This window comes from Amaranthus tricolor, chromosome 8 (assembly GCF_026212465.1).
Source record: "Amaranthus tricolor cultivar Red isolate AtriRed21 chromosome 8, ASM2621246v1, whole genome shotgun sequence".
In the NCBI taxonomy this organism is placed as follows: domain Eukaryota; kingdom Viridiplantae; phylum Streptophyta; class Magnoliopsida; order Caryophyllales; family Amaranthaceae; genus Amaranthus; species Amaranthus tricolor.
In genome coordinates this window covers 15,694,006-15,706,713 of record NC_080054.1, presented here as the reverse complement: position 1 = coordinate 15,706,713, position 12,708 = coordinate 15,694,006, and the positions used below count along the sequence as shown (strand labels likewise).

At 37.5% G+C, this 12,708-nt stretch overlaps 1 protein-coding gene across 1 annotated transcript; it reads right to left on the bottom strand.

Moving 5' to 3' along the window:
- Nucleotides 1-2,199: 2,199 nt before the first annotated feature.
- LOC130821583 (putative glycosyltransferase 7) lies at nt 2,200-3,014 on the bottom strand. The gene is given in 2 exon segments (XM_057687371.1): nt 2,200-2,714; nt 2,717-3,014. Coding segments are annotated over 2 exon segments (813 nt in total).
- Between the last annotated feature and the right edge of the window lie 9,694 nt (nt 3,015-12,708).

Genomic DNA, 12,708 nt, shown 5'->3' with positions numbered 1-12,708 from the left:
AAAAGAAAGTGGAGTAATATTATGCAAATCTTTTATATTTCCATCCTTTCAATAGTGTAATTTTCAATACAACCTCTCTTTTATGAGACTGTCTCACAGGGAGACGACCTCAAAATAAGAAATACATAAGCTAAAAGTTTCTATTATATAGCTATTTAATCCAAGTATGAAACATGTCTTACAGTGAGACCGTCTCATATAAGAATTTGTGTTTTCAATAAATTTCCCAAAAAATAGCATTACAAATTTACAATATACGGCATTAAGCCCCAACGAAAAGAGCCTAAAAACACAAAGGCCCAATAAGCAAAACAACCAAAACCTTAAACAACATCAATATGGAGAAAGTATAGCTCACCTTTTATGAATGTTTGTAACTTGTAACATAAATTGTTTTATGAGGCGAATTTACCGAGAAATTTGCCAAATAATTTAGACAGTTCATTTTATATATATTATGAGAAATATAAACTTTTTATTTAAGTTGGTCTCAGCTAAAGTTAATATTTCAGCCGAAGGAACTAAAACTACCAAATGGACAACCTCAACAACCAAAAGATATAGACAAAGGAAGCCCAACAACACGGCTAACGACCAAAAGCCACTCCCATCATCAACCTACACAGAGTATGAATAGCAAAAACAAAAACTAACAGCAAAGTATAGGCCGCAACAATGCCAATACAAGAAGCAGACCACGATGACCAGATAGCCCAACAAGGCAACAATATATCGATTACTGCAGGAACAACAATGTCAACAACACCAAACCAGGAACAACATTAGCGAGATTTTTCCGATCTATAACTATAATAATGAACTTAATTGAGCAAGAATAACCAATGAATGTAGGGGCAGATTTAAGAGCACTCAATGATGTCAACTGACAACAGTCAAATTATGAATAAAATTATATATCTAGAAAAACTAATATATAAGCTGGTTAAGTTTGTAGAAGCTTTGCTATATGAGGCATTGCCCTAGCTTATATAATCAACATTACTTTCTTTTCAATTTTTTTAATATTGAATTGACACAATATTTTGAAAAATATAAGATAACACAACATGAGAGAAAAAGATAAGAGCATTTTAATTTTACAAACTATAGTGTTCTTTTTTTTGAGTTTTTTTAATGTTTTATTACGAGTTATAAGTCAAGTCCTAGATCAATAGACCTTATTTTTAAAGTCATCAAGATCAATCACATCTCAATATGTGTCTTTTGAATTTTAGCTTAGTTAAGTCCAAGTTTAGTTAGGATTGCGTGTTGTGGTACTAGGGAGATAAGTGTAATTTCTTCTAAGTTACTTTAAAGGATAATTGAAGTTTCTCTCAGGTTGTAATAAGCTCATTAGTGTAGTAATAAAGACGTGTGGAGATTGTAACTCTAGCATTAAATTTAAAGATTCTGTTTATTTTATTTTTTTCTATAAGTTTAGAGGAAGAACGACTAAATCAAAAGTAGTGTAAACTAACGTCAACTAATATTTAAGTCCATTTAAATTAGAGGTTTCTTTGCAAGTAAACACCTTACACAATTTTATAACCAATCCTGAGAGAGCTGATAAAAGACACTATTTACGACGAATTTCAATCGGCATACAAAAGACACTTATAAGCCGTAATTGGCACATTGGCATGACATATAAGATTTCCAATAGCCAAGTCCCTAGAGATAGGCCTTGCCCCTAACAATTACGTGTTTCCTTCTTGGTCCATAATGCTTGATACTGATAATGATATTTTTTTCATATAATATATCACATTTGTTTGCAAATTTTGGAACTGAGGAAGTACTATACATACAACTCATACAAGTACTTGTATCCTCAACTAAAAAATAAAACTTCTAGTGAACTTGTATCTCAACTAACGGAGCAGAGAAAACCCAGAAAATTTATACTCACAGAGTAAAACAAGTAAATGTTTTAATACTCCAAATTTAAGAATTCTATACTATTACTAATTTACTATACATAATAACTAGTATTCTCTTAACTACTACACATTAGCCTTTTATAGGAGTAATTAAAAATAAAAATGCAGCTGAGGAAGATGAACTCTGAAACATATATACTTCCCCCATTCATCATACTTTCTACTAGCAGTGATATTTTTAATATAATATATTATAATTGGGTGTAAATATTTCAAAAGAGATGATGTATAATTGAATTAGAGACAATGTACCCAAAAATCAAAGACGAATAGGTTCAACAAAAGAAGTATTACCCAAATAGGATCGAAAATACCCAAAATTCCTCAGCACTTGATTATCACCAAAATTCAAAGCCATATTCGTCCCCTTTAAGCAAGCTTCTCTACTATACTTTTCATTATGTTTTCCACTGCATGGTTCACACCCTGTAAAATGTGTTATAAATGGCCTTTTCATTTCTATCCCCATTTCTTTTTCCCTTATCTCCTCCCACTGCGCACGATACTCTTTTCCTGCTTTCTCTCCATTTTTCCTCCTTAACCTGCGCTCCCTTTTCTCTATCTTGCTATAATACGCTGTAATGTTTTCTAGTTTATCTAAAATTTCTAACCAATACCCTTCAAAATAATACTCTTTTTCTAAGTATATTTTCTCATTCCATTTTTCCCCTTCTTTTACCATTATATATGCTATCCCTGTTTGATCATCTGCTTCTGGGAAACTTTTGTCTTTGAAGATTGATTTCTGAATTTCCCCCCTTTTTTTATACTTGATGGCCCGAATTTAACCCATCTTTCTAACAAATCCATCGACCATTGACAGTTCCTGATCAGGAATACCCCAGCATTCAACCCAGTCCAACTCTTCTTTTGAAACACCAGGTGATCCCAACCGTGAATGATCAAATTATGGGATTTGTATTTTTCTAGTGGAAGATTGAAATCCATGTCAGTAATGAAAGCGTCGGAATCAACCCACCAGATCCATTCAGCTTCCGGGTGGGCTATCATGGCTGATTTTACTACCGGGTATTTGGCCCAATAACTAAACATATTCAGATCCAACTGTAACATCTCAGAATAACTCGGGTCGTACGAAAAGAGAAAATGACCTTTTAAAAACGAGACAACTAAAATCCGAGTCAAACCGGGATGTTAGAAAACAGTTTAAAACAGTTTTGAAGTTAAGGAAAACGTGCGGATCGAGTTCTATTAGCGTTATTAAGAACTACTAGATAATAAGAAATTCTTAGCAGCGGATAAGAACGAAAAGTTAAATCTACTTATTACAACTTGAGAACGAAAGTCGCCTCATAAAAACCAAATGTTCTTTAAACTAAATTTTGAAGTTCTTATTAAGACTTCTCTACCCTAATAATTTATTTCTTCAAGGGACAATCCTCACTCCCCAGACCTGCAACTTAACTTACTGCTAGTCATTGCCCAGATAGGAAACAACATCATCGCAGGGTCGTTAAGACCAAAAGTACACGTCAGCAAACGTCGCATACCAAATAAATAATAACACAAGAGAAAGTTTTAATTAATTAGCTGACAATTCACAGAACCGTACGCTTCGATCATGCTTATTAAGAATATTTATTTGCATGTAAAAGTTAGTCAGCCATACTGCTGTACTATCCAGCCATACTGCCGGTACACTCCAAACTCCATAAGTGAGACAATACATTAGGGGGAGCTAACCCCTAAGCAAGCCTCTACCATAGACACTCGCCTTACTTCGGTGCCTATGGTTAAGTATGCATACCCTCGCGGTGGCTCATAATGCCCTCATATACCGCGAGTAATTCTTTTCCACCAATTGACGTCATACTACGTCCACTTTAAAGTTAGTGAGGTCATACTACCTCTGCTTATCAAAACAATGTATAAAAATTATTTATTCGAAAGATAACATTATCCGTACTATATATCCATGCCTTACTTTTGTATACCATTATTATATGATACATCGGACTAATGCGAACCACGCTGCGTGTACATACCTTAAGCAAGATAACCAACTCGCAAGCGTCTTAATCAATTCCCGGTCACGAATCGACTTCCTACAAGGTTCAATCGTATTCGGGAAATAAGCACACATACACATTTTCCTCAAATCATCCATAACACACATATACAATCACATCCATACCTAGAATACTACACCCAACATGAACATCCATCACATACTATGACATGGTATATACACAAAACCGGACAGCCTATACAATCTGTCCAGAAACTCATCTTAAAACTGTCAAACTGAAAATCCGACTTCACCGTTCGTCCGGAAGGCGTCAAAACCCCCGAGTACCAATTTTCATAATTTATAACATAGTATAAGTATTTTTAACTTAATTTTAAAGCCAAAAATGCTCCAAAAACACAATTTTTCCATCATCTTCAAAACCTACGGGATCTCATTTTTTTATCACAAATATATAAATTTCAATGCTTTATTCCCTATTAAATCTAAACAATAAAATTTACATAATTTTTATGATCACATCCAAAAATAAATTTTAATTATTTATTTATATTTTTCTCAAAAATAAATCTTTTTACACCAATTTACACACACAAACACACCACACATATACATGTATATTTCTCTACCAACATTATAAATCTCCACTATTTATCAATAAAAATAAAAATAAATTTCCATCACCACATATATTTTTTTTTTTATATGAGCAACCATTTTTTTTTTTGTATATACATATATATATATATATATATATATATATATATATATATATATCTTTTTCAATCATTCTTCAAACAATTCTTCATACACATGTAAACATATCTAAAACCCTAAAACCATACATTAATTTAAATGGAAAAACATCATACTTCCACACATGAATTTTAAATCATGAATAAATCATAAACTATAAAATAACACACATAAAAATCATAGAAATTTAAATTAAAATTTAAAAAATAAAAACTAGATTAAGGATTACTCACAATTGCTTCAAGAACAAAACACCAAAATTGATGAACCAAGGTGGAGGATTTAGGCGTGAGAAATGTAGTGTTTTGGGAGTGTTTTCTTACTTGCAAATGGTTTGAAAATGAAAAGATGTAAGGTAATTAGGAGATTAAGGAAATTAAGGCAATAATTATAGAAGGCAATAATTCCTTGATCTTCAATCTTCCTAAGAGGTTACTAATCCCCCCTTAACCCTCCATATGGCCGGCCAAATGATTCCACTTCCCATTTATTTTTTTTTTTTTTTGTTTTTATTTTTATTTTTATTTTTTTTTTGAAGTTAAAGATAGATTAGGAAAAAGATTTGGGCTTAAAATGATTTTAATTGCCTTAAAAGTTGAAGTCTCATGATTTAATCTACTAACAAAATAAATAATAAAAAGAAATATATATTTTTTCTAAAAAGAATAATAATAATAAAAATAATAATATTACTAGCAAATCATTTAATATATCGGGAAAATATCGGGGTGTTACAGACTACCCCCCTTAAAAAGGTTTTGACCCCAAAACCTCAACGTACAAACACAAACACACAACAATCACACACATAAAAAAAACGACAAAACATGCACACAACAAAAGAAATAGATCAAAATAAACCTCAAAGCGCGTAAAACGCAAAATTCTACCGCTTCCTACCCCCCTTAAAAAGTTACGTCCCCGTAACTTACTAACCTGAGGAAAAAGATGCGGATACTTCTCTCGCATTGAAGCTTCTGTTTCCCAAGTTGCCTCTTGTGACCGATGATTTGACCATAGAACCTTAACCATTGCAACATCTTTTCGCCGAGTACTGCGAACCTTTCTATCTAAAATCTGAACAGGTTGCTCTTCATAGGTGAGGCTTTCATCAAGTTCTAACGGTTCCGGGTCTAAGACATGCGAAGAAGCCGCAACATAACGTTTTAACTGGGAAATATGAAAAACGTCATGAACTTTACCCAGCGCATTAGGTAACGCTAACCGGTAAGCTAACTTCCCAATCCGCTCCACAATATCATAGGGGCCAATGAAACGCGGGCTTAACTTCCCACGAGCACCAAAACGAACCACACCTCTCATCGGAGACACACGGAGTAGAACTTTGTCGCCCACTTCGTACTCATCAGGCCGTCGTCGGAGATCGGCGTACGATTTTTGTCTATCCTGGGCTGCCTTCATTTTTTCGCGAATTAACTTTACTTTCTCAGTCATTTGTACAAGCATATCAGGTCCTAAGGTGACAGATTCAGTAAAATCATCCCAACATACAGGACTACTGCACTTACGACCATAAAGTGCTTCAAACGGAGCCATTTGAATTGTTGCCTGATAACTGTTATTATAAGAGAATTCCACTAAATCCAAATGTTCATCCCATGAACCTTGCCATTCCATGGCTATTGCTCTCAACATGTCTTCTAGTATCTGATTGACACGTTCAGTCTGACCATCCGTCATAGGGTGAAAAGACGTACTATGAAGAAGAGTAGTTCCCAAAGCCTGCTGTAATGATTTCCAAAAATGTGACAAGTATCGAGTATCACGATCAGAGACAATAGTACGAGGTATTCCGTGATATCGAACAACGTATCTAATATAGGCACGAGCAAGTTGTTCCATATCCCACTTACAGTTCATCGGAATAAACCTTGCAGACTTAGTAAGCCTATCCACGATAACCCAAAGAGTATCATTACCAGCTTTAGTTCGTGGCAACCCTAACATGAAATCCATAGATATGTCATCCCACTTCCAGACCGGGACTTCTAGAGGTTGCAGTAACCCAGGTGGTCTTCGATGTTCACTCTTAACCTTTTGACACGTTAAACACTTGGAAACAAATTCAGCAATATTCTTTTTCATACCAGACCACCGAAACATGCATTTTAAATCTTGATACATCTTATCCCCACCAGGATGAACCGAGTATCTAGAATAATGAGCTTCGTTCAATAATTTTTCCTTCAAGGAGTCACACCCATCCGGCACACACCACCGTCCCTTAAAACGAAGACTACCGTCCTCATGAATTGTAAAACCTTCAGCTTTCCCTTCACTGATCTGCTCCCGAAGTTTAATGAACTTTGGGTCTTCCAGTTGCTTAGCCATAATCTCTTCGAAAAAGGTAGGTTGAATAGACAAGGCACTCAACTTGGCTTCCAATTCCCCTTCTTGGATTATCTCCAAGTTCATTCTCCCAAACTCCTTACACAACTCCTCAGAGGTTATTAACGCTGAGACGGAATGCCTCGATTTCCTACTCAAAGCATCAGCGACTACATTCGCACGGCCTTCGTGATATGAAATCTCTAAATCATAATGACTGATAAGTTCTAACCAACGTCGTTGGCGCAAATTCAACTCGGATTGAGTGAACAAAAATTGCAAACTTTTATGATCCGTAAAGACCTTGCATTTGACACCATAAAGGTAATGTCGCCAGATTTTCAATGCGAAAACCACAGCAGCTAACTCCAAGTCATGTGTTGGATAATTCACCTCATGAGTCCTTAGTTGACGTGAAGCATACGCCACCACCCTTCTATCTTGCATTAAAACACAACCTAATCCATGTTTAGAAGCGTCACTGTAGACAGAGTATTCCAAGGATGGATCAGGTAAGGTCAACACAGGGGCTGTAGTTAACTTCTCCTTCAACAACTGAAATGCCTTCTCACACTCCTCAGTCCATTCGAACTTCTTTTCTTTCTTCATCAAGGCTGTTAATGGACGAGCGATGCGAGAAAAGTCCTTCACAAAACGACGATAGTATCCTGCTAATCCCAAGAAACTCCGGATATCTGTAACATTCCGAGGTGTAGACCAATCCCGAACAGCTGCTACTTTTGCTGGATCAACGGAAATTCCTTCCTTAGAAACAATGTGACCCAGAAAAGCCACTTGCTCTAACCAAAATTCACACTTCGAAAACTTAGCATACAACTGATTCTCTCGCAGAATCTGCAAGACTATCCTTAAATGTTCTTGATGTTCTTCTTGGCTCTTGGAATATACCAAAATATCATCAATGAACACCACCACACACTTATCGAGGTACGCGTTAAAAACCCGATTCATCAACCCCATAAATGCTGCAGGTGCGTTGGTCAACCCAAAAGGCATCACGGTAAACTCAAAGTGTCCGTATCTGGTTCTAAAAGCTGATTTACTAATATCCTCCTCCTTGATGCGTAACTGATGGTACCCTGACCGCAGATCAATCTTGGAAAAGACTCCTGCCCCTTGCAACTGATCAAAAAGATCATCGATCCGTGGTAACGGGTACTTATTCTTAACAGTGACCTTATTAAGTTCTCTGTAATCAATACAGAGACGCATCGTTCCATCCTTTTTCCTTACAAACAACACTGGGGCTCCCCAAGGCGACACACTAGGTCTTATATAACTCTTCTCTAACAACTCCTCCAATTGGATTTTCAATTCTTCCATCTCCCTTGGGGCCATTCGGTAAGGAGCTTTTGAAATCGGTCCTGTCCCAGGGATTAAATCAATCGAGAAATCCACGTCCCTTCTTGGCGGCATACCAGGAAGTTCTTCTGGGAAAACATCTCTAAAATCACAGACCACTGGAATGTTCTCAAGCTGCAACTCCCGCTCCCCTACTTTACTTATACTACACAGAAACCACGGTTGCCCTTGCTTAATTAACTTCTTGACTTTTAATGATGATACGATTTTTATCCTCGGTCCCTTAGGAAGACTCCTATATTTAACCTTCTCCCCCCTAGGTCCACTTAAGGTCACTGACTGTTCTTCACAATCTATTATCGCTTTGTATCTACTTAGCCAATCCATCCCAAGTATTACATTTAAATCATCCATTTCTAGAGAAAATAAATTACTTGGAAATTTCACTTTCCCTATCTTAACCGGCACTTCACGGAACAACGTATTACATTGAAAAGTCTCCCCAGAAGGAGTAGAGACTGAAAAAGATGTTTTCTCGGGGTTCTCCAATTCTAAATCTTTAACTCTAGACTTTGAAACAAACGAGTACGATGCACCAGAATCAAACAGTACTTTAACGGATTTTGTATTAATACAGAACGTACCTATGACCACATCCGACGCTTGCGTTGCCTCCCTCGAGTTAACTGCCGAAAGCCTGCCGTCGTTCTGGGTAGAAGTAGTAACACCTCCTTGATTACCACGTTGGCTTGAAAAGAAATTCTCGTTTCTAGCATTTCCCGGTCGTTGCTGAACACCGGAGTTATTTCCCAGAAACCTAAGGTTTGAGGCACCTCCCAAGTTTCGGCCAAAACTTCCACCATTGTGATTCCCCCTTCCAGCTTCATTACTACTTCGTCCGTTAGTGAGTCTTTGCTGTTGGAAACCTCTATGATTTCCCCCTTGCAACTCTTGTTGTCCTATGCGAGTATAACACTCGTACATTCTATGGCCCGGCTTACCACAGTAAGAACAGTCCACTAACGCCCCCCGGCAGTCCCTTCCTGGGTGATTCTTTTGGCATCTCCTACAGTTGAAGATTCTTTCCTTCCCATTACGATCATACAAAGGCTTCTGCATTCTAGCCTCTATTCTCGAATTTCCCCCATTCTTGCTGTTTTGACCAGAATGGAAACCTTTCTCCTGAAAGCCTCCAAACGGTTTGTGCTTCTTAAATTGATTTTGGACTTGATTACTCGCATTCGTATCATTCTGAAACACGGGTTCTTTTCTCTTTTCTCCGCTATGGCCCAACTTCTCTTTTTCCTTCCTAATAACATTCCCAATCTGCGCAGCTCTCTTATATAGCTGGTCTAACGTATCATATCTATCAGTCTCAATGTGTTTTTGGATCTCATACGATAGACCTAACTCAAAACGCTGTATTTTCTTTCCCTCAGTTGGGACATCGTCAGGGCAAAACTTCAAGTATTCCATAAATTTCTGATAATATTCATCTACCGTTAGGTTTCCCATTTCGAACCTAGCAAACTCATTTGATTTGTCCTTCCTAACATGAGGCGGATAAAATTGGTCCCTTAACGCCCCCTTAAATCCTTCCCAGCTTAAGTCACCGTCGTTTTCTGATATCAACCTCATCTTACTATGTGTCCACCAATAGTCAGCGTCTTCCACTAGGAAAAACGCGGCTTGGTCAACCATGAGCTCAGCAGGACATCTCACCACACTAAAAAGCTTGTCAAATTCTCTCAGCCAGTTTTCCAACATAGAAGGTTCACCTTTTCCACTATAAGTCGAGGGTTTACTCTGGGCTATTCTCTTACTAATTGACGAAGCCTTTTCCTCCAAGGATTTCGGTCTCGGATTCCTTGCACCAGCTAGGGCCTTAACTAGGTTTCGAAGCACGCGATCAGAGTTTCCTCTTGGCACGGACCTTTTCAAAAAGGGTGGCATGATGGCAGGTATACTGCATTAGGTTAAACAAGGTATGTAAATACATTTCTATAGCGTTTGAGGTTTAAGGAAAAACTCATTCTGTTATTGCTCTAAAATATACAAGGTAGTAGCCCTAAAGGTAAAAAGGTTGAACAATGAGTCTATAATCAGATTTATTCATTTTTCCATAAATACAACACTGAATCGATCCTACTTACTAATGTTTATATTTTTAAAAACAAAATTCAAATTCAAAACAAATATACCATATACTTCCAATCTAGAAAGAATAGAAAGAATACTTGGGTATAAATTCCCACATAGTCATTGTTCAAAACTACAAAAGTCCGAGATTAACAACCAAATCATTTAACCAACAAAATTGTTCGCAATTTATTCTACTAAGGAACTAGACATACGAACTCTAACACATGCATAATCAAATAAAGTAAAAAAAAAACAATCAGGCAAATAAAGGTGACGTATCCATGCGGTCCCGATCCTCCATGTATTGATCAGGGTCAAAATCAGCATCACCAGAGTCATCGCTAGACGCGCTATCGGAATCAGATGGGGTTCCTACAGATAAGGAATCACTCACAGTAAGTCGCGCTACGGAATCAGAAAGCTCTACAATTATTGGCTCGGGTGGTTCCTCCTCCCACATCATGATTTCACTCTCTTCCTCGCTCATAAGATCCTCTCGCCTCACCGGCCAACCCCCTAAAATAATTACCCCGCTATCATCATCACTCAACATTCCATCTTTATCAGCTAGTTCCCCCTCCTCATCAGCATTATATCCATCCCCTAAGTTATCCTCATCAGGATCTTCTACCACTCCTAAAGAGACCTCCTCCATGAATTCTCCCTGCTCCTCATCAGAATTTCCTTCGAAATCCTCCTCAAATTCTTCTTCTGGGTCCTCCTCCGGATCGTCTTCTGGATCCTCTTCGGGATCCCTCTCGAAATCCAACTCATCGAAGATTATAAATGGCACTGAGTTTGGGTCTACTACGGGAACATCCTCCTCATTATTATCTCTCCTTGCCCCACTAGGTTCTGGAACGTCAAGTACTCCGACCCGACCCTCAGTTTGCACTGCTCTTACCCTTCTGTCAATCTCTAGGTGAAACTGGTCACTCCTCTCTTTCAGTGCAATCATCTCCTCTTCCATTATTCTTTCATACACTAATTTGGACCTTTTGTAGATCATTTCCATTCGTCGGGTGTAATCCAAATCACTTTCTCCCTCTTTTCTATCCCAAATTCCCAGAGCCTCTATTTCTGCCCAGGCTGGGGCATTAACTAAAGCTCTCCAGGGTTCCTCTCGGGTATTAATTCCCTCATCGGCCGGTCTTTTTCCTTTATCCATGAAAGAAAGTAATAATCGAACTTCCTGACTCACAAAGAAAGAAAACAAGACAATTAATTTCTGAGATAAGACAAAGATAGATAATTCAGAGCATCAGAGATATAAACACAGAAATCCTATCATGCACACATCAAAGTTATCCATGACATCATACTTAAAGACACCAAGCACAACACATCATATCCCCTTAATGTCTACCCCTTTTTACTCTCGTCAATTTTTTTTTCTACGTTAGTCTATCAGTACAGATAAATAACACTAAATAAAACTCCCGCTCTGATACCAGTTGTAACATCTCAGAATAACTCGGGTCGTACGAAAAGAGAAAATGACCTTTTAAAAACGAGACAACTATAATCCGAGTCAAACCGGGATGTTAGAAAACAGTTTAAAACAGTTTTGAAGTTAAGGAAAACGTGCGGATCGAGTTCTATTAGCGTTATTAAGAACTACTAGATAATAAGAAATTCTTAGCAGCGGATAAGAACGAAAAGTTAAATCTACTTATTACAACTTGAGAACGAAAGTCGCCTCATAAAAACCAAATGTTCTTTAAACTAAATTTTGAAGTTCTTATTAAGACTTCTCTACCCTAATAATTTATTTCTTCAAGGGACAATCCTCACTCCCCAGACCTGCAACTTAACTTACTGCTAGTCATTGCCCAGATAGGAAACAACATCATCGCAGGGTCGTTAAGACCAAAAGTACACGTCAGCAAACGTCGCATACCAAATAAATGATAACACAAGAGAAAGTTTTAATTAATTAGCTGACAATTCACAGAACCGTACGCTTCGATCATGCTTATTAAGAATATTTATTTGCATGTAAAAGTTAGTCAGCCATACTGCTGTACTATCCAGCCATACTGCCGGTACACTCCAAACTCCATAAGTGAGACAATACATTAGGGGGAGCTAACCCCTAAGCAAGCCTCTACCATAGACACTCGCCTTACTTCGGTGCCTATGGTTAAGTATGCATACCCTCGCGGTGGCTCATAATGCCCTCATATACCGCGAGTAATTCTTTTCCAC